This window comes from Atractosteus spatula, chromosome 22 (assembly GCF_055471065.1).
Source record: "Atractosteus spatula isolate fAtrSpa1 chromosome 22, fAtrSpa1.hap1, whole genome shotgun sequence".
Taxonomy (NCBI): Eukaryota; Metazoa; Chordata; class Actinopteri; order Semionotiformes; family Lepisosteidae; genus Atractosteus; species Atractosteus spatula.
The window spans coordinates 15330044-15353659 of NC_142727.1; the positions used below are offsets into that span (position 1 = coordinate 15330044).

Sequence of the window (23616 nt, forward strand, 5' to 3'; positions counted from 1 at the left end):
TTGCTTACAGGCTCCAGTTGTGTTTATTCTTTGACCAATGATCCCATTGAAAAATAATCCGTTTATGCATTGGTTTACTTGTGCTAGGTTTTAAAATAAATGCTACAGAGCTGTTATTGTAAAATTGGCTTTGAATTAATTAATGCTAATTCTGAGGTAGAGCATTTGTCCAGGACAGGGGACAGGATGTAAAGAATAAAGAAAGCTCAAGAAGTCAGTGCCAATGCAAGTGCCTTACATAATCTTAGTGTTACTGCCCAATCTTTTCCAAAACCAGCATATTGTTAATTGTATAGCAAGAGTTACCATGAATGTTTGCCAGCCTAAACAGGCTATTACCCCCCGTCTCAAAACCCAGCAAAAGGACAGATATTGAGTTGTAGAAACCACAAGTCTCAAAGCCATCTTGAAGAAAAACAAATATCTGTAATTTGATAAATAGTAGAATACTGGTATGGTACACTATATGTTAATAAAACAAGCACAACATACAGTATGTCTCAGCACCACTGTTAGCACTTACTCCCATCAGGAACGCATTATGAAACATGAGACCCACAACAAACTGCTCAAACATTGCTAAAGGCAGACCTTTGATTCTGAATTAAATAATTACCCTAACTGCATTTTAGTTTAACTTAATTATTTTTTGTCTAATACTTTCATTAAATCATCATTGTACATGCTACATTTCCCTGTGTGCCGAAAAACTCAAGTTCTCCTGATTGCCTAACCTGTACTTTGGAAAATATACATTCCTGTGCAGTGTGGGAAAGGTCATTAATCCGTCTCTACTATCAAACAAATATGTTGTTTTCTTTACATCTGTTGTCTATAATGTACAACTGGAATTTAGCAGTTTAAAAATAAAAAAGGCACTGCACTCTGATAATAAGTCAGAAAAGCTTGGAAGCTCCACTTACAAAATAAGATCTACATCTTACAGAACTGTTCCTTCCTATCTGATAAAGGCGCACTGCTTTCTGTGGACCAGATTAGATGTTAAAGCAACAGAGTGACTAGTGCAAGACAGTTTCAGTAGTTGAGGTAAAAGGCAAAGATGCAATCTGGAATGCTTAGTTACTGATAAAAGCAAAAAGAAAGAAAGAAAAAAAATTCTTTGAGTACTAACCGTGGCATACAGCAGCAAAATACAGTAGCTAAGATAACTATGTGTTGTTATTTTAGGAGACACTGCAGAATATCTTTGTCATCCAAATGACACTAGTTTTAATCAGAAACTCATTCTGAGTTTAATGTACAGAATGAATAGCTTTCTCCATTAACATGGTAACTGTCACAAAATGTAAATATGGAGACCTGTATAGAAGGATAGGTAGCAAGTTGTTAAATTTGCTTAATTTTGATTTTGACTTTTAATTTGTTGCTGCCTGTCTTGGCAGAGAATGAAAGGAGGCTGCATGGTAGCACAGCTTCTTAGCATTTCTAACACAGGGGCACAAAGGAAACAGTATGCCAGTTGCAATTGGAAATGATGGGTAAATTCAATTAAAATCCATGCAGAAAGGCATGAAATTGGAGAGTATAATGGGCTGGAAGTTTCCACTGTTTCCATAAAGGTTAATTGAACAGCCACCATTTCCAGCCACATTTACAAAACAAAGGCAATTATTTGTTCTGTCACTCTTTGAGAGGTTAATTACTTTTATTATATCTGCCCTAAAATTAAATAATAATAATACTAATAATCACACGCTTACGATGATCAGATTATGCAATTTCTTGTACTTATATGTGACTTCAGCAAATTAAATCTCTAATCAAATGAACATGATCAATTACAAAAAACACTGGTAGTGACTAGTAACAGGAAATTAGAAATGTAATCATCCTAACAGGTTTTCTGTGTAAAAAAAAGCTAACTTCATGATATGTGCAAGACCAAAAGCTGTTAGAATCTAAAACTAAATCTGGAGAAATAACTTTGAGCAGTGTGGCTTTGAAGGAAGACTGATCATAAGATGATAGAGGAAAATAAAGTTTAGCATGCCCCTGTGCAAAATATGTAACTCAAAAATACAGACAACATACATCTGCCTATGTCAGAATAAAAATAACGTACTCATATATTTATACTATAACCTAAATACAGTAGATGTAGCTGAGATGACTTTTGTATTCTATTAACAAATCATCAATTTATTTTAAAACTTGGTAATTAAATTATACTAAAAATGTGACAAGCAGTGTACTGTTTATTGAGAATAAAAACTAAACATTAAATTATAAGCACAAAATAAATGTTTCAGCAAAAATATTCTGGAACTAGAAGTAATCATGTCTACTTATTTACTGTACATCTGTTTTTCTACAAGACAGGCCAAGATTTTCTAGATGTGAGTTTAACAAGGTAAAAATATTTAAATTATGCGGTAGGCTGATTTTTCATAAATCCCCCAGTTTCTCTTAATGTCGCAATTCATTCAAAATATAACTGCAATATCTATAATAAGAACAGACTAAGAACTTAAGTTAGGCATCTGACACAAAGAAAATGACGAGAGGGATAACTTTCAGTGTGAAGGTTTCAGCTTAATCCTGAATGAATTATGAATGCATATTGCATATGTCAGAAAAAAATCCACAACTTTATTAAGTGATGATATTGACACAATCTGGATGTGCTGTTAACACACCCTGTCTTCGGGATGACATCTTTAACTAGAAGACTAAATCGAACCAATAGATTTTAAACAAAACTTATGAAAAATAAATAGTGCATTTATTTGTGTATGCGTATGCTTTTTATAACCAAAAATAAATTGTGTTCAGATTTTGAATGACTAGTACATTATAGATTTTGACAGTTTCAGCCTGAAAGTAAGATGTATCATTTACAGTTATTGTGCAGTCTTTATCAATCTTGAGATTTTTTATTACCTGGATACAAAAATTACTGGATGAATGTTAGTCAAGTGCAGGGACTATACAGTCACTGAGCTTCTTAGTTGGCAATGAAATGTGTTATATGTTTCAGGAGGCTCAGACTGAAGCTTAGGTTTAGCATATTGAGGCAATTGGAGATTTGGGGAATAAGGTTCTGCTTCTTACATGCTGACAGTGTGTTCAACAGCTCGCTCACCTTCTAGGCTATCAAGACAATAACTCTCTTAAAGCTCACCGCATCTCCAGACCCAAGGGTAGCTCAAAGCAAAGAAAGGTTGAGGAAAAGCTTCAGTTGATTTTAGAAACATTTAGTAGCTGCTTACCACCAAATGCTATTTTCCGTCCATTCTCTAGCTGCCTTATCCTATACAGGGTTTTTAGAAGAGCCAGAGCCTATCATTGCAAGCCACAGGTGCGGGGCAGGATACAAGGTGGACAGGATTAAAATCCATCACTGGGCACACAGAGACACACACACTCACCTCACACTGGCACCAGGGATAATTGTTCCAGAAACCAACTAAACTACCAGTATGGCTTGGACTGAGGGAGGAAACCGGAGAACCCATGCAAACTGAGGGTAAGCATACAAACTCCACACAGATGGCACCCCAGGAATTCAACCCAGGACCCCAGAGCTACGAGGCAGGAATGCTATTGTTACTACTACACCACATTGCTGGCCCCAGATTATTTTCTGCTTGTCTACTGTTGCATAGAAGGCGAAATTATTAAAAGCAGATGGGCTTTTGCTGTATACAGTACAGTACTAATTCCTTCCAATTCTGTAACAGAAACGGTTTATCAGGTATATTCAGATGTTCAGAAGCTGGAGGCCAATGAATTATAAATGAAGATTAAAATGTACACCCTTAGACATGGTAAAATCATACAACTTTTGCAAAACAACTCTGATCCCTGCATCAGGCCCTGGTTCACAAGTTCAGGCTGCAAGATAGTGTCATTTTTTTTGTATTGGGAGTTGAGTCATACAGTATGCTTGCTGCCTTCATACTTCTCTACTGTATGTAGGTACAGTATCACTGGCTAGTGAAGACAATTCACCTGAAAAGCAGGTGAAGCTCTAGCTTCCTGAATTTTTGAGTCTGAGGCTGGCTCTCACCAGGATTTTTCAAGGACACGGTAAAGCAGGTTCGCTAGCAACACTGCTAGGATTAGATGACCTCAAAGCTCTCAGCAGAACAGAGACTCCTGCAAGTTCCTGGGGACATGTAGGAGGGCGGTGATGTCTGTTCCAGTCAGCATTAACTCTCCTGTAAGAGACAGTGGTGCTTGCAGGGTGTGCATGGCTCATAAAGTAAGGGGATCACAGGAATACTGTATGTCTGCCCATTTTCATTTTCCCCATTAAATACAAGAGTCATTGCTGTGAGCTGAGATCTGAAGAAACAACTGGCAAACGCAACAGGTATACAAAGGAACATACAAAAGAATGTGAAATGTAATAACCTTAGACCATTTCTGTTAAATTAAAAGTTTTTTTATTTTCTTGTGATACAGCATGTACTCAATCTACATCCTATTGTGTATCCTGTAAGTCACTAAGGTTGTCTTAAATATTTACGATTGGGAAATTTCTTATTTAGTTCTTCAATTAGCACGTGCACTGAAATATGCACACTTAAGTTTCATATTTGTGAAAAAGGAGATACAGTATATCAGTAGTTTGTAATTAATATGTTCTTGACTAAACAATGTCACATTCTTCACATCAAATTGGCTTTAAGTATTAAAACAAAGCTCATGTATTTAATGTATTTAGTACAATTTAAGTATTGAAAACCAAACTGAAGAACATTTGATAGTTACATAAAATGGCTGTTAGCCTGAGAAATGACAAACAATCATTTACAGTACTTGATAAAGTATACTTAAGTTGTGGTGAGGCTACAGATAACAGCTTCAGAAATAGCACCCTTTATTTAATTAATAGGAGGAGGAATTATAAATGTTATGATATAAATGAGATTTTAATTAAAAATGAGAAGGCTTTTTGATATCAGTCCTGAAAAGATAGAATAATGTTTATGCAGTTTTTTCTCCTTCTCCTGTTGAAATAGCCAACTGTTCCTGCTATTAGCAATATTAATAATTTCATTACTATTTAAAATATAGAGTGGATACTGATTTGAAATAAATTGGATTGCTGTCTGTGTCAAGGTGATAAGGAATGCATGGGCAAGACACTTATTTTTCAAATTAATGCTCCCCGACAAAGGTGGCTGATGTTGTTGCCATTAAACTGGTATGCACAGTAGCAGTCTGACAGTACCATTAATAGCTAGAGCCAGTGAAGAACCCATAGAGTAAATGTAGATGGAAGCTACATTAATAGGACCCCAGAGCACCAGAAACAGATTTTGTTGCTGAATGAAACAACATTTTTTTTTCTGAAAGGTCAGAATTCAGTCATTTGAGGAATAAATATAGTAATTATTTGAATTTCACAGACAGCCAGATTGGATTTATACACTGTTCCCCCATGCCTAAATAGATTTTTTTTCTGCTATATAATTTTTCCATTTAAAATCTCTATTAAATCTTTGAAACCATTTCTGTTCAGTGTATAGAAATGCGTTTGGCAAAACAGAACAGCTGGGGCCGCACTATCTGTAACAATTCCTATTCTGTTCCCAGGACACCTTAACCCTTGTACCTGGGTGTCAAACTCCTCTTGATTGAAGGTGCCACAGACAAAAGGGATAACACCAGAAGGGGCCGGATGGGTTCATAGAAACTAAAATATTCAGGGTGAAAGAGGAAATAATGGTTAATAAGAGACATGTCCTATGCCTATGATACAAACATCCCTTTTCCACCTAGCATTTGAGTTGCAGTCCGCATCCCCTCTTGCCCTACGTTTACATGTACAGCATGTGCTGGCATTTTGGAGGGCTTATAAAATAACGCAGTTCGCTTTCCTTACACACCTTGTGTGCAAGATGGCTGCAGGCATGGAGTCCAACCACTCAGCTCCATGAGTTATCCTGCATGGATATCTGGAGAAAATCACAAGCAGGTGTGGATCTACAGGAGATAAACATGTAGCTTATCTAATAAATAAATTGTCAGCGTTTCAAGGTGTGAGGAGCTTGGAGGATTATTCTGCAGATGCTGGTGCTGTGCAGCAGACTCAGCTCCTGCACTAATTTCCCTGAAATGTCAAGTACAATTCACTGCTGCCGTGGAACAATGAGACAAGCGGACAAGGCAGATGAACTGAAAGGTCCCCTCCTCCTCTTTTAAACTTTCTGATGTTCTCATGATACTAAAGGATCTGGGAAAGAGGAAAGAGGAGCACTCCAGTGGCAAGCACTCGGTAAAACAACAAATGCAGTAAGATTTCCAACCCAAGAAGAATCCTCTATTTGTATCAACACAAACCATCTAGTTCTTTGAGTCAGTTTTGAAGCATTTCAGCATTTCCATTTTATAGAACTTGTGTTTATGCCTTATTGAATATTACAGTTTATCAGAAAGAGGTATCCTGGAGAATAAATTTGATGAAAAGTGTGATATAAATGTAAGGAAATATTTGTATGTGTTCCTAAGGCTTATGTTTTCCGAGAAGATTTTTGCAAGTCATCTGAAAACACTTAATCACCTTTAATAGCACAAGTGAACTGTACCTTAAGCATTCTTCTCTTTCTTCTAAATTACAACCAAGGCAATTATTGTGACCAAACCAAATAATGAGCTGCTGTCTTAGTCAGAAGATCTAGAGCAGTGGGAATTCAATTTATTAAACATACAGACGCCAAGAATCAGACTTCAAGCTGTGACACCAAATAATGGCATCTTGCAGTAAAATTGTTTTCAACAACTAAACACCTTCAGTTATGTAACAATGACTACACATCAATAAATCTAGTTTCAAGGTTGCTTTTGCCTTTCTTTTTTTAAGGGTTCATTTTTAAACTTTTATAAGGAACTCAGCCTCTAAATATTTAATTTCACTGTACAAAAAAGCAACATACTTGAAACGCAAGATTTGCTAATCAGCTGAAAAGATTATTTCCTTTCTCCCTTTCAGTTCTGTTGCTGTTAATTAAAGTATATCTCAGCAATGCAAATTTTTTTATATAAGTCAGCAGTTGGGGAACAGATCCATTTGATCTTTTCTGGTACCTTTAGTGATAATGGTGAGGAGGCTTCAGCAGACATCAGCTGTTTAGGCTGGGAACCCTGCTGTCTTTAAGTGGCACCTACCAGGGAAAAACACCCTCCACTTTTCCTTTTCTGCCAAACCATAACCTCAGAGGAAGATGCTGAGCAGAGCAGCTCCTTTGTCAGCTGTGCGGACGCTCTAGAACAGGCAGCAGAAATCATAACCATTTATTTCTAGCTTACCCAGTGTCAGAGAGGGTCATGGTTTTGATCATTGTGCTATATGTCTTTTCAGTCCTCCCTGGTGTTTTATTTGGTGCTTTGGCCTTTTACTTTTCACCATGCAATGTGCTTGTCAAGTGCCCTCCAGTGATTAAAACAGTATCTGTGTTTTGTCTTCTGCCTTGCAGCACAGAGCTGGAAAAGAGGATTTTTTTTTTTTATCTGACTTGGTAAATCTGAATTTGTTTGTGTAGATTTATATCTGTATGTACTTTAGAATTAAAAACTCATTTCACAAGCAGATGTCTATTAACAAAAAACAGTAATAGCATGTTGTGCGCAAGATAATTATGTTTACTGCACATTATAATAGCATACTGTACAAAATGTGCTGTAATTTGGGATATTTTTGGTTAAACCTTAAGTGTTTGTGTGTATGCAAATTCCAGCATTGCTAACCTTTCAATAGTGCAGACAGGTCAAAGAGTTCAGCTTTGGAACTTGTGGTTTGAAAATTTCCTGGAGAAAACTACTGCAAGAATGTGTTTCAGAAGCCAATTTTGCAGGCATTTAAAAAACAACAGAAATATACTGAATACTTTAAATGGTACTTCAAAAATCATTCGAAATGTTTCTTTGGAAATTATTCCATTCAGAACTAGCCTTGCTCCTGAAAACCTCTACATACAACGGATTTTCATTTCTACATTTAAATGAAGGGAACTATAGGATTTATTTTTTATTTGTAGAGAATTGTGGGAACAAAACTAAGTATTCTATTAACACTGAGGATCTTCAGCGGAAGCCATCAAGGAAGAATTTTAATTTATAAGCGGAGGAAGGGCAAAAAGACAGTTATATACAGTACACTGCAGGGATAATGAACAAGGTTCAAACAGGGAATGAAGAGCACTGAGTTTTTTTTATATTATTAAATTCTTAGTGTGGTAGATACCTGCCTTTTCAATTTGGGAACACAACTTCAAAGCATGGGTAACAGATATTAGAGTTAGACTTTGTAACTTGCATCAGAATAAAACAGTAAGAAGTGAAGTAAGCCTAATTGCGAGAGCAGTTAAGTACCCAGGCAAATTACTTAGCGCACATTAACAAGGCACCCAAAAGGTATTACACACGCACAGAGAATAAAAATTATATATCCGTCCCACTGACAGACCATGCTTTAGTAAAATATCTCTTCTTGTGACAGGAGACTGTGAAGGAATGTTAATTGCTTCCTCTCCCCTTCAGCTGAAGGAATATACACTAAAACAGGAGTCTGATTGACTTGCCATTATTCCCCAGCACTGAGCCCTGTCTTGCAACCAATGAACTTATCATGCAGTGCCTTGTTTGCATTATTTCAACAGGTAGGCTCTGAAGGGGGAGGTCCGCGGAGGCAAAGCATTAGTATTATACATCATACTCTGTCCTGTGGGCCACAACAGCAAGCAGGAAGGCTGAAAGCCAAAAGGAAAGGGAGTGGTGGTGTTTGTTTTGGTAGAGCAGAGGTCATTCCCCCAGCACTACATGTGTCATCCTCGAGCAACAACTACTTCTGCCTAGAAAACGAATGGGAATGCAAATGTTGCTCCATCTCCTGTGGCAGTTTTATGTGATCTCCATCTCCTGTGGCAGTTTTATGTGATAAAAGTGGCAAGACACGTCATATTATTTTTATATATATATACGCCTACACTTAATGACCTGTACTTACAGTTAATAATTTTGGGATCATATAAGTACCAAAAAAATAATACTCTTTGAGGCTTTTGAGGCACAATTTTAAAGTATTACATTTGAAAGTCATTTGAGCATTGTTAATACCCTCTTTCCATCGCATAAAAAAAACAGAGGAGAATTGAATGAAACTGTAATGCACCATTTTCAAATTTCCAACTATTCTTAGATATTTTATCTCATTTTGCATTATACAATATATAGCCTTCTGTGCCCCAGATATTTGTACAGAGGCTGCAGTAATAACATTTGACTGTATTATAATTTTTTTTATTGAAGCATGATCGAATGAAGAAAAAACGAAGGGTCAGTATCCATGTTCTGCCTAGAATATCAATCACTACTAGTTTATTAGAAAATTCTCTCCCGAGAAACTTGGAAGAGATCTCCACTATTCCCATCACGGTATAAATGTTTTTTAAAGTTCTGATGTCTGTGTGGAATTTTCAGGTTTGATTGATTGCAATGATGTTGTCCTGGCTTTTTTTATTTTGCTTTTCATGAAGAAATTGTTTTAGGGGCAACCATAGTGCATTCATCCACTGTTTAATTTAAGGATTGTATGCATTGCTCTTATATGAAAAGAGTCAGCAAGACCCGGGTGGTCACTAGGAGGAATATTTCACTCTGAGCAGCGGTGGCAGTAATGGTTTGACACAACTGAGGCTGGCTTTCTTAAAACAAATACTTGGAGAAAGGAGCCCGAGGTCAGATGTGAAAAAGTTCAAGCATCTAGTTACAATCCACAGCTTGTATGGTAAATGGCAGTTAAGTACAATAAATGGGACAATAATCAACAGTAACTGTCATTAGTTTAATCCAGCAAATCTTATTTTTCTGTCATTCAAATAAACACAAATAATAAGGAGACTCTTACCAGCATGTGCCTTACAGAGCAGGACTTTATTGCCACAGAAGGGCAAAACAGTGAGGCAACAAGAAAGAGCTCCCAAATGGGCCTAATGACTGGCAGCCGAGCACAGGCTGAGATCTATGAAATCTATGATCTGAGATCTATGAGATTATAGATCTATGAGATCTATGATCTGAGATCTATGACCCAGGTGCCACGAGCTGACTGTGACAGGCGGTGCTCCCCAACGGTTTTTCCTAAGTGTGTCATAAATCAGCACCACCTGTCGTCGTGGCCTTCCGTTTAAATAAGGCAACAACCGCTGCTGTGCAGCGCTTACTAAGCAACGATCCCCTGTCCCAGGGTCAAGCATGTCCCTTCCTCTTTCCTTGCAGGTGTACCCTGGACAACAGAGTGACAAGGGTGGCTTGGCTGAACCGCTCCACGATACTGTTTGCAGGGGTGGACAAGTGGTCCACAGACCCCCGCGTGGTTCTGCTGAACAACACCTTGACCGAGTACAGCATCAAGATCAAAGACGTGGACGTGTACGACGAAGGGCCTTACGTGTGCACCATTCTGACCAACAACAAACCCAAGGCATCAAGAGTCCACCTAATCGTACAAGGTACTACTGCATATTCACTAAAGCGTTCGTGCATTGACTTAGTGTTAGCAGGCTTAGGGGTCCTAAGGGATGATTCGATCTCGTCATGGCGTAACTCTCGCTTCAGTATTCAGTACAGGCCACATATTTTGCTGTGTGCGATGAGCTCCGTGCCCGCGCAGAAGGAACCTCAAGGCTTTCGCCACAAATCAGATAGCGCGAGTGAACCAAAGAGCTAAGCTACACAACATGCAATCTTAACGTACATGTTGCGGATCCGTCATAAGAAGAAAAGACACGTAGAGGAAGGGGAGGAAAATATTTATAGACTAATAGCGGAGCTGCAAGTGGTTGAGCTCATGCAGTTGCACCCGGGCCGTTCTTCTTCTTACAGGGCCCCTCCAGTATGTTTCATACTTGTCCAAGTATGGCTCCACTTTTTAACTCACCATACAACACGTAGCGAGTTAAACACTTGAGGTCTTAGAAAATCAGTTTCTGTTCCATTATTATTTGTACAGTAATTCACTAGTACTTCTACCACTAGCACTGAAAATCTCAGTTGTGTTAGACCTAGGGTTGGGTGCTTGCATACAGTATATACCTGAATTGAACTTGCTTATCTAATTTATCAAATCACCAAGACTAAAGATCAGTGGAAAATAAATAAGGGGGGAAAAACAGGAAGAACAAAAATGTTCGGTCGGTGTAAACTAGTCAGTAAAGTAGTCAGGTGATGTTTTTTCAACTGGCATTATGTACAGCATAAGGTCAATAAAAGAGATACTACAGTGAATTCTTGTGGTGACAATATACAGTAAATCAGATATTGTTTGGTTCAGGACACTCCACAACAAATTATTATTAATGCAACAAAATCCTGCTTTTTTAATTGTATGGACCTGAATACCTAAACTTTTCTAGCTATGGAGTTTGTACTTAAAGTTTCAAAATATTTCTCCAGTTACTTTCAGATGGAGCAACACAACCAAGCTGGGCATTACTTTTCTGGGTGACTTTCAGTGTTACTCTGAGGTAGATAAAGATAATGGAACAATCCTAATGCTCTTTGGTTAGAGTAATCTAATTAAGTGAGAAACTCTCCAAACGTGACACTGAGTGCTAAAATTGGGATTTAATCTCGGTTTAATTTCAAATCGTTGATAGTTATTGATCTGGAAACATGCTGAGCTGAAAAAAGCCTTGGCGTTCATTCAGGATAAGGCCTCGCTAAATCAGCTGTCAATAGGGAGACTTTGGTTATCATTTACAATGAAATCAATTCCTTTTGCATTTATTTTCCAATAGCAATTACACTTTTGCCTTTATTTTCCTTTTGCAGCCAAGAGTAAACAGGCAAACCATTAATGCCAACAAAAATAGTTGTGCAATTAAATACCAATAATTGTAGCCTGTTAAACCTTTTTCTCAAAATCATTCACCATTGCATTGCAAAAATATATTAAATCTACTCTTTAAGTTGTCAGTTACTGTATGTTTATGCTATCCAACACAACAAATGGAATAAGTCACTTTCTGTAAGTTACTGTACGGTATATTACAGATGTTTCTCTATCGGTGCCTTGGGTAATGCTACACTTTGAATGAATCAGTTAGTGGTATTCTCAGTTTGTTCCATGAAATGCCTAAGGAGGCTGTCACAAATAAGGGATGAGACATTTACTATAGGGTCAGAATACATTGAGCTCACTATCAATTCTATAAATATACTGTATATAGTACTTCAATCTTCAAATTGAATTTCAAATTTAAGGGAAAATTTTGTTTTTAAAAGCAAGACATGATGCAGCTTGAAAACCTGAAATAAAAAATAAAGATAAAACCTGCTGCATATTAGAGAGCAATTATTAAGATTTTTTTCAGGACTTCTCCATGTCATCATGATCAAAGCATTGAATTTGTTTGGAAATAATTGACAAACCTCACCCTTGTTGTAAAGCCTGATTAATAAGTCCACAGTTAAATAATATCAACACTTTGTTGCTCATTATCCTTTTGTTAGTTTTTTTCTTTCTTTCTGTTGTTGTTTCATGACATCAATTACAGAAATAGGAAATAATTGAGTATATCATTACTTAAGGAAAAGATTCGATTTCTGTTAATTAGCTTGTGGAATTTCAAGAAAATACTGATGATAACACTTATTAAACGAGGACCTTATGCTTTGCTGTAAACTCATAATTAATTGCATCATTAATGGGATTATTAGTAACTAGGTAGGCTTTGTTTTTGGACTTTGCAATTTATTGGCAATGTTTCTGCCAGTGACATAAGACTCTGATACTGTGAGTTCTATGTAACCAATAAGCTGTTGAGGCCGAAAAAGGGAGAAAAAAATGTTACATCTTGTTTCTGGCTTTATTATATGAAGCAATTTACATGGTGCCGTGAAACATTACTCCGCTCATCTGTGCCTCATTATTGTCAGATATAGAGACTGTGGCTTCTAGTACATGTCACTGCATTCCCAGAGGTAGAGTCGCAGAGTGCAATTGAAGGAAATGCAGGCTGCTTTTCTGTCAGTGAAAGTCGATCTGACCCAGAGCTAAAGGAGGGAGCAAATCTACAAAACTACAGTACAATCACCAGCCATTCCCTGCACGCCCTCCATCTCCCAGGCCTGAATATTTCATCTTGTGTAGGAAAATGAAAACACCTTTAACAAAAGGCTTTAACACATTGCTCTTGCCCACACATACTGTACAGTACAACCGTGCAGGATCAGGTCATTTAACTCAAGCTATTTATACAACAAATGGAGTGGTGAGCCTAAAGATATTTTGTTACTTAAGTCCTGAAGTGAGTTAAAAAAAAACTTGTTGTGTATTCAAAGCAGGTGTTGTTGAATTTACAGCAATGCCTTTTGTGCACCACCATGGCTTAATGTTTTGGTTCTCTGTTTTCATTGTCAGCCTCTCCCACAATTACACTAATACTAATACACTTAACCCTTCGTAGAACTAAATATGGAAATGTGCATGACAGGACAAAATAATCAGAGAATATATTTTTAGTGATCTGTAAAAAGTCAGATTTGTTATTGACTGACAAAATGTATTCATTCTTAAATCAGAAGTCTCCTGTATATAATTCAGAGCAAAATATTCGCTGTGCAGAATAACAATAAATAGATCTCTATACTGTATATTTCCATTCTTGCCAACCTATCTACAAAGGTTGATCTATGCAATAAGGAGACACAACGCTTGCATCTATTTTGGGAGAGAATGATGTCAACTGAGAGGCAATATCTTCCCATAAGCTCCCCATTCAAACTTTATCCTCTTGAATATCAATCTCTGAGATCGATCTTTAGTAATTTGAGAGGCATTATACAACCTGGAGCCCAGACAGAAACCTGAAACCAGCATTCTGCTCCATGCCTGCTGTACTTCCAAGCATTGCAGACTGGAATAAATAAAATGATTTTAACAAAGTTAATACAAAAGATGAACAGATAACGGTTATTTTTATGAGTGGCAAAAAATGTTTCTTTCAGGAATGTAACAGGCTTGAAAAATAAAAAAATGAAGGCAAACTGTTATATTAGGCAAAAAGAAGTGAAAATATGGTGAATGTTTAAGCAACTGCTGTATTTCTAAAACTAAAGATCTGAGCTAATATAACAAGAAAATCAGGTCAACCAGGATATATAGTATATTGTATACTGTATATAGTATACACTGTATTGGTTTACAGATTTCAGAGTTGTTTTCATTATTCTGCTCCACGCCTGCTGTACTTCCAAGCTTAGACTTAGAGTAGATCTAATATACTTTTGCAATGCGATAGTGAAGGATTTTTTTTAAAGTTTAACAGGCTACAATTATTGATATTTATTTGCACAAATATTTTTGTTGTCATTAATGGTTGTCCAAGCATTGCAGATTGGAATGAATAAATGATTTTAACAAAGTTAATACAAAAGATAAACAGATAACGGTGGTAAAAAGATGCTTCTTTTAGGAACAGAAGGAATGCAACAGGCTGATTGAAAAATAAAAAAATGAAGGCAAATGGTTATATTAGGCAAAAAGAAAAAATGGCCAAGGTTTAAGGAACTACTGTATAGTATTTCTATAATTATATTAGCTTAGGTCTTTAACAAGAAAATCCCGTCAACCAGCATCATGTACTGTATAGTATAGTAACCTGTACTGGTTTAGAGATTGCAAAATCAGTTTTTAGCAATATATTTCATTTTGCAGTTGCAGGGAAAAAATATACATTTTTGTTAGAGAAACAATATTTTAAAGAATAATACTGTGCCTGAGTGATCTACTAGAGTACCGTATTTTTCTGTGCATGTATAACAAAAAAAGCATGCAAGCATTTTTCTGTACACTATGAACTCCGAAATATGTTTTAATTAAAAGGGGATGTCAAGTTATTGTATGTGGTAGCAATTGCATTTAAACTGTGAATGACACACACAATCCAAATAACCACAAGAGGGCAGCCCAATAATTAATTGAACCACTAAGAAACAGGTGGCACACAGTCAAGAGTGACAAAAAGTATGAGTGCAGAAACCGTTTCTGACAACCTACATAATTTCATCCAACAGAAACCCTTCCATAGTCCATGCCACAAAACGTGTAATTAAATCAAGGCAAAAGCAATTATTTCCCTGTCACCCCTGTCTAAATAATAACTCCAGCCACATGCTAGCCACGGTGTTTCCGAAGAATGAATGAATCTTTGAGGAGATTATCAATTTTACGTCTGGAACAGGGAAACGGCACAGGCCATGGTCTGTGTGGCTTTATGGTGTAAATGATGTGCTAATAAACTGGCTCCTACACCTGATTGGTTTTGTTGCTGCAAAATTCAACATGTGGTTCACAAAAGGCAAGAAATTCTTCACAGCACAGCGTATGGAAGGATCAATCCCTGAAAGATGGTAAAGTCAATTTATCGCCTGTACAAAAGACAACAACCATAATAATCACTATCAGCAGGTTCTTTTTTACATGAACCTGAAATATTAATAAATTACTGCTTAACCTCTGTACTATTTAGTATACATTGTAACGGCCTATACAGTACTTTATATAGTATTATCTCTTTATTACCTCACGTAACCACAAAATACACATACATTTTACAATAATTTTCCCAAAAGTTCTTAAAGAACAGTGGTGGGTTAAAGAACTACATGATCTTAAAAGGTATTTTAAAAACTTATCATAACTACTGCAAACCTTTCAGGTTCAGCAAGATGAAAAAGTGACAAAATAGCAGAATATCCCAGATAATTTACAGATAATGTCAGATAGTGGGTGGTTTCATATATTGCCAGATGTTCCCTTATTGCTATCTTTTATAAGGAAAGATAAAAAAATTAAACTAGTGAATACAGAAAATATAAACAGGATCTACACACTACACCATGGGGGAATGGGGGGGTCGAGGGCCACCATTTTTTCTTGACCATTGGACACGGGAGGTGGAGGTGATGCGGTCAGCATCACACTCCAGCTGGCCTCTAACCCCCGGAAGGATTAACCCCCTGTACTCACTTGGAAAGCAGGCTGAGTGGACCTGGGAGCCGTCTGGAAGGAATTAGAGCAAGCTATATTGCTTGCCTCTACCTGGGATTGAACCCGGGACCTTCTGGTCAGGAGCTAGATGTCCTTGCCGTCTGAGCTACCACAGCTCAGAAACAATATTACCATAGAAAAAAATTATCTTCTCTTTTTTTGTCTTTAAGTTTATTTCATAGTACTGTATACTGTATGTCGTGCACTGTTCTAACTGCACAGTACTCTGTGTTGTTGTGTGTTGAACATCTTTGGATTTCAAACACCTTCCTGGAAAAAAATATTTAAAGTCAAATGGGATGGGACCTTCCACATTTTGGATACGATGCTGGAGTGCCTCATAGTCAGTCACAAAGACTGCAGGTTTTCGCCAATGGCTTTGTCACACAGACTAAGGTGAAGAAAGTCGCTTCTTGCAAAACAGTGGGGTATGATATCTAAAGACAATTAGATGCTACATGGCTTTCAGTTAGGCTCCTATGGTGTGCTGTTTGAAATTTTAATTACTTCAAATACAGAAAAGAACAGTGACTTAACATCACAGCCAGCTTTCCTGATTATGACTGAATAAATATTTTGTCTAATTTGTGAATGAAAAAACAGGCCTTCTAGGCTTTTTCCACCCCCCCAAACCCCAACTGTATAAGAAGTGAAAATTTCGATAAAAGGACTGGTGTGATACAGTATATAAACTTCAGCTTTGGGTCCACCATATAAGTGAATGCTCAGTTGAAAGTCATGAAACAGAAGCACACCACAAGAAACTTCCAGAGAAAGCTGAAAAACCCTGCGATATAATTTTTTGCTCTATGAACATTTTTTGCTGAATTGCCTTTTTTTAAAGAAATATTAGATTGTGTCTGATACAGAAAGTGTTCATCATGGAATACAGTAAGTGAGCTTTATGTTCTGTTTGCAATGCAGGTTAGGACAGGAAGTATCGGAAAGATAAAGATTTAACTTAATAGCTCTTCAATAATACATGAATTGTGTGAATAATGTGATAACCCAAAGACATTATGGGTATTTTAAGGCAATAAGCAGTGAGTTTTTGGTTCTTAAATACTGTGCCACATTTCAAACTCATTTACAAATGTATAAATTCATAGTCCTCTTAGCAGACACTTAACATTCTGGAGAAAAAGCCCATTTAATCATGTATTGGAAAATATACAAAACCAAACTCATTATCCATTAAGTAGCCACTGCCAGTGTTGTGTTCAATAGGATATAACAAACCCATTTCATCACCGCCTGTTTAATAACATAGGGCTGCAGTTAGGAGAAGGGTCATTAGCTCCATGGTAACAGGTTTAATAGCACAGAATGCACATCACTGGATACTCTTGCAAGACGGTGCAGATTCCAGATCTTCTGGGAGTCAGATGCACCATGGAAAGCGATGTACTGTGAAGGTTACTTTTTTTCCCCAACCAAACAGATAGCCATTTTTCATAAACCTCACTAAAAAGAGAAATGAGAACTTTCAATTGAAAGTTAACATCGTCACATGAAGCAGCATCAATGTGTAAAACAGCTCCTGTAGGGGAGCTTGTTCATCCCTAGGAAAGGGGATGAAAAATGTGTTCTCATTTCGTTCAACAGCAATGTTTGGGTGGAACAACCAAATTGTCCGCAACCTCAACTACTCATAAGATTTCATTAGGTGCCAATGGTGGGCTATCACGGCTGTCCATGATACTCTCTTTATTGATCATTGAGAAAAAATGTTTTTAACCTTTCATTCATTATACCAGCTATGAAATAAATGTGCGGTGTTTTTATTTTTTTCCTCTCTAGTACCATTTAAGTTAATAAATTTTAATATATTTTTGTAAAATATGAATCGAGAAAAAAATCTGATGCTGTCCCACTCAATTGATAATTACTCAACTATTTAGTGACTGGATCTGTACCATTCCAGTCGCTGTGGTGACTGTATAAATACCGTAGATAATGTAAAGCTGTATAGCAGGATGACTAGCAGGAAAAGATCTAAATTTCATAGTATCAAGCTAAACAGTTACAGTAGCTCTTTTCAAGGGCTCTTGGAACTGTATTTAGTAAATGGAAATGTGATTATACAGTAATTATAACATTGGTTTGTAGCCTTCCAAATACAAGTTCAGAAAAAAAAGTTTTTTTTCCTCCCAAAGTAAAAAAAAAAAAACTGTTTCTCATTAATGGGCTCTCAGTATTCAACTGTACAAATCTCAACATGCAAAATTTCTCTTGAAGTGTTATTACAGCATTTGTTGCATTATCAGAAAATGTTGTACAAACAGTATTACATTAGTCTACCTAGAGTATTGTAAAGTGAATTACCTCGAGTTTGCACAGCTTTTTTTTTTAATATGGTGTTCTAGTTCCCAAGTGAAAAAAGTTTATTGTTTGTAGTTTAAAGCACTCCATTTGCAATTATCTATCTAAAGGTGGCAATGCCCTTTTTGTAAAGATTGAAACACTTTCACTTACAGTATAAAAAACCCTAAAATAAATGAATACCATAAAATTGCAAAAATCGTAGAGAATAGATTCTGCATGTATTGCTGGATAATTCAGGTTTGAACTAATATGCATGGGGAAAAAATATTTTAATCTCGCATGTGAATAAATATTTCAGATTCTACTGCATCTGTCTCTGTAAATCTAAGCAGTCAGGTTTATATTTTTTTCCCATTTTGAATTATTTAGAATTTTAGTTGTTTTAGGAATACATTTAAACAATCTCTTACTAGATACAAAATGCTAATTTTTTATTTTTGTTCAACAAGTACAATGGAGTTAAAAACAGTCAAAAAGTTTTGTTTATGAATTCTAATTCAGGGATTGTCTAGGAAGCCAATGCAGTGCAGAGCATCTATTGAACTTTTTTACTGCAAGAGCAGTCAAGAAAACTCAGTAATCTGGTCAAGAATATACTGTAACTGCTACACTGTATGTCACAAAAAATATAAAATGGGAGTGAAGTTTATATATTGATACCCCTGCAGCCCATTTATTGTGACCGAAACAAAATGCCCACAGTTCAAAATTCTATATAACATAGGAGATGGTGTATTTTTCTTTACTTGGACCACTGATGCTTTTTTAGAGTTTGGTTTCTACGAGTTGGACGTTATTGATGGATTAGTGGCTAGGACTCTACAAATTCCTGTATAATATGACCACAGAGAAAAAACCTTCAAAATGGTCACACTGCCCTGGAATTTACAGAAAGCTTTATACAGTACATGCCACAGAAAACAGCATCAATACTCAAGATATGGGTCTTTAGTTACAGTGCATCCAGTAGGAAAAAGGTTTCCAAAGATCCGCTGCCATGTTTCTTGCAGTACAAACTGTAGATTGAAATACAACTCTAATATTACTTGTTCATCTTATCTACAACTTTTCCCAGCATTTACATGAATTCAAATCACAGATCTACAAAACCTGAACTGAGATACAGTACACAGATATAGATATTATAGAACATATTTCACAATACATCTCAGTTGTGTGCAAGGACCACACATTCTTGGGTATTTAGGGGAAGCTGTGTGATTTTTAAAGGGAATGTTGGAATATTGGTTACATCACTTTTCAAAGCCTTAATATATTTCTTTGTGAAAAGCTGGTGTTTGTTTTGTGTTTTTGATTCCTTGGCTTTCAAAACCTTTTGAAATTTCAAATGCAAAGGAATTTTGATTTTTGGAAGATACTGCACTGTATAATATGAAGGTGAAGTCGATAGCAATAAAATTACAGTAAGGATGTCATATCTCCGTCTTTATTTTGTTGTAAGAAAATGGTATTGTACATGTAACAAACTGTGGCTATCTCTCAAAAAGAAATGTGTATGTTATGCATACTATCATGAGCAATTAACATGTTAATAACATAACTCTCTGATGATTCATTCCCAAGCGTCAGTGACATTTTAAAAGGGTAGCTGAAAAAGTAAATGTGAATCCTGGGATCACATGAATTTATATTAGAAGGAAAGACATAAATGTCTGGAGATTTAGAGACTGCTGACCATCAGGACAATTCTAAAATGTGTTTGCATAAATCAAAATGGACAATACATTTGATGCCTTTCCTGTGCATTCCACCATGTGTTGTTTAGTTTCAGACACTTAATCCCTAAACAAATTACCAGATGTGGACTCTGCTTTTTCAATGCACTCAATTACTTCAAGTTTGGCACAAATATTATGTTGCAGTCCCCTCAAACTGATGATGAAAAATTGATGGAGATGGCCAACTGTCATTCTGTCAGTTTCTCAAATCATACAACTTTCCATAGATACAGTATTACAATTTAGTCAATGCAACTAAACTGTTCAGCAAGCAGATAATAAGATAACCCACAACTGTTTCAATTTTGGAAGCAGTTTTGTTTATTGTGAAACCCCTGTGTACAGCTAACTACAAAGAGCACTCCACCTCTTTAATTAAGTTTACCAAACACAATTCTAAAATGATTTGATAGCAGCTCTTACTTGAACAGCAACACTTACACACTTAAGTTTAATCAAAGAAAAATTCCTGCAGAGAAAACGTAGTGATTTTTTAAAGCACAAATACATAGGTCATTTCAATATCTGAGCCACATGTGCTCATCAGGCCCGGGCTTATCTTGGTTTCTGTAGCGTGAAATAGACGAGGAAGAGACGAGAGCACAGACTCCGTCTCTCCACCCCAGACTGGACGCCAATCCATTGCAAGGATTACACCCAGGCAACACTGATCTCCATTTGTACCGTATCAGGTTAACAGGTTAAAGCACCGTACCTTTCTCGGGCTACAACTGCAGGGTCTGCAGCAGGAAGTTTCACCTACCAAAAATGCTATGCCAACTCCACTAATATGTAATAACAAAAATGTGCTATGTTTACACTATGACTATACAGTGCAGATCTAGCAATCAAACCATATACCTGTATACACAGAGAATTATATTGCCAAATTGTACTACACATTTCCTTTCTTACATAGTTTGGAAAGTAGTGTGAATACTGTACATTTGTAGGTATTCAAACAATTTCACATCTGCATAAAATACTTTGTATCTGTATGTGAAATATATTGTTCTTTATGTTCTTTATTATCCCATCACATAATACCAATCAGCCTTTTCTTAAAAGATAGTTGTATCATTCCCTTTTATGTGAGGTTATTATTGTGGAGAAGCACAATGTCCTTAATGGTCTGAATTCGAACAGTATTAATGAGCAGTGTTAATGGATTAGAATGAGGACATTAGCAGAAATTTTGCCTAGAGATATACAATTGTTAGTCAAATTGGAGATGCACTTCATGAATTCTGTGCAGTGTAAAGGTATGTACTGTAGATGTCTTCAGATGGACAAGCAAGACTTCTAAAACTGCTTCTACCAACACACATTCCAAAATGAGGTCAGAAAGTTCAGTCAGGTTAAGACCGCAAATCTCACGCAACCACGAAGCAGCATTAATCACGAGGTAATACAGTACATGTACTGTAACAATTATGACTCAAGACTTCAGCCACCTCCAATGTGGTAAAACCAAATAACCCTTTTCTGTGTGTGACGCAGAAATTCACATCTACAAGGAAATGGAAGTACTGTTCAGTACATTGATTTTATGTTACCACTTATGGCTAAAATACACTGCAGGAATTTAGTAAACTAAAATCACAATAGAATCAGATTGTGAACATTGAACTAAGTGGTTTCTTGCATATGCTTTGTAATTGTGTACATATGTCAGCATTTTTTTTCTTGAACAAATTATAGTTAACATAGTCCCGGGCACCTATAAACATGTTCAGTACGCAAAGCAGGGGATAATCCATTTAGACTACATTGTTGAGAGCTGCAATTAATGCTAGCAACCACTCTCGAGGATTGTGGCAGTAAGCCGGATTCTCTGTGGTTCTTGAAGCTGATCTTGGCACCATTTTCTGTCGAAGGATCCTGTGATTCAGGCTGCCTGACGCTGCCACTCTGATGTTCTTCATTAGACCTAAATAATACAGAAAACTGCACGGTGAAGGGAAACTGGGGTAATTCAATTTCATAATAAACTATTGTAATGGAATTTTGGATTAGTCTTGTTTTGATTCTTCATGTGTAATGATGTGTGTCTGTGTTTTTCAGACAAGACTTGTCCAAAAAATTCATCCCTTTTCAATTGCCTAAGTAACAAGCAGCGGGACTTATTACAAGATTACGAAACAGTTCCTCCCCTGTTTCCCAGTTCGAGTAATGAGGCATTTGAAATATTCAGCATTAACGGTACAGAAATAGGAGCTGGAGTGCAGAAAAAAAACAGAATGTGTTAGAAGCCACTTCATTAGTGTATTTTTTTTGTTCTTTTGTAGGCAGAACTGAACATCACATTACAATTGCACTCACACAACCTAAAAGGTGAAAGGTAAAGATTAAATGAAAATTTAGTAGGTACTGTAGTCCTTCCTAATGTGGACTTCTGGCCGAGTAGGGACTTATTTTATTGTACTGTTACTTATTCCTGAGGTATTGTGATTTAATCAGCTGTGTCCCTGTTATACTAATTTCCTCAGGATGTGTCACTTTAGAAAGACTCACCTTCAACGTACAGTATATTGATACAGGGTGCAGCTTATTTTAAATACCTTTAATAGTTGAAGTAGATCTTGGAAGAAATTGAGTTATAATCATTAGCTTTGCGTAGAGGTACTATGAAGTTGTTTCTGGAGGAGTACATCCAGATACTGTAAGTGTTCTGTACTGTCTGTCAGGGAGGAGATCAGAAGTTCTGTTTGGTGATGCACGGAGATAGTATTTTGATTAGGTATCTAACATTTCATTAATATTGGCAATGTGTTCAAGCATAGTTTAGGCCAAGTTTTTGTTTCCAATGACAACAGTTCTTAATGTACTGGACATCTGGAACTTCTCCCGAGTTATAAAAGGGTAGGCCATTTGTTAAAGAATAGAGCAGGGAGTTGTTTTATTTCTATGAGATTCAATGTTGCAAGCTACTGACACAGTTAGTATCAGTCAGCACAAACACAGGACACCCTAAAGAACTTTAGCAGGAAAAAGAGTGCCCACCAAAACGTGTGCCAGCACATGTGAGTAAATTTGCCTGGCTTCCTTCATTCCTAGAGCAGTTGCTGTATGGCTTGATCAAAGATCTGTAATCCCCTTGGAACGAGTTCTATACAATTCAGATAATCTAAACTGTAATTAATGCATGGTGAAAAGATCCGAGGTAAACCATCTAACACACACAATAGCCCCAAGTCACATCACACAAACTATAATCACAGCAGATTTAATTGAAAAGCACTTTGAAGAAAGTGAGTCATAATCTTTACCTTTCTCCCTGATTGCATTATCAAATATTTTAATATAAAAACGCCTTCTTAAGTTATGCAAAATTCAATCACCAATGGATTTTTTTATCCGTGTTAAATTTGTTATGAAATCTCAGAAGAGGCGTACACAAGTCATCCTCGCTAAGCTCTGTCTTTAGAGTGTCTGAAACAAAACTGGAAAATCAAGACTCCACAGAAAAAAAATGTCAAAAAAGAAAGCATGCAAGTATGAAATTCACTAAGTGAATAAAGTTATTCATTT

The 23616-nt window shown here is 36.5% G+C and overlaps 1 protein-coding gene across 2 annotated transcripts in view; it reads left to right on the plus strand.

The window, feature by feature from the left end:
• opcml (opioid binding protein/cell adhesion molecule-like) overlaps nt 1-23616 on the plus strand; it is a 588589-nt gene that overhangs the window by 470009 nt on the left and 94964 nt on the right. For both annotated transcript variants that reach the window (XM_088939313.1, XM_088939311.1), the window contains one exon: nt 10246-10478. In XM_088939313.1, coding sequence (XP_088795439.1) covers nt 10246-10478 — 233 coding nt within the window. The remainder of the gene's footprint in view (nt 1-10245; nt 10479-23616) is intronic.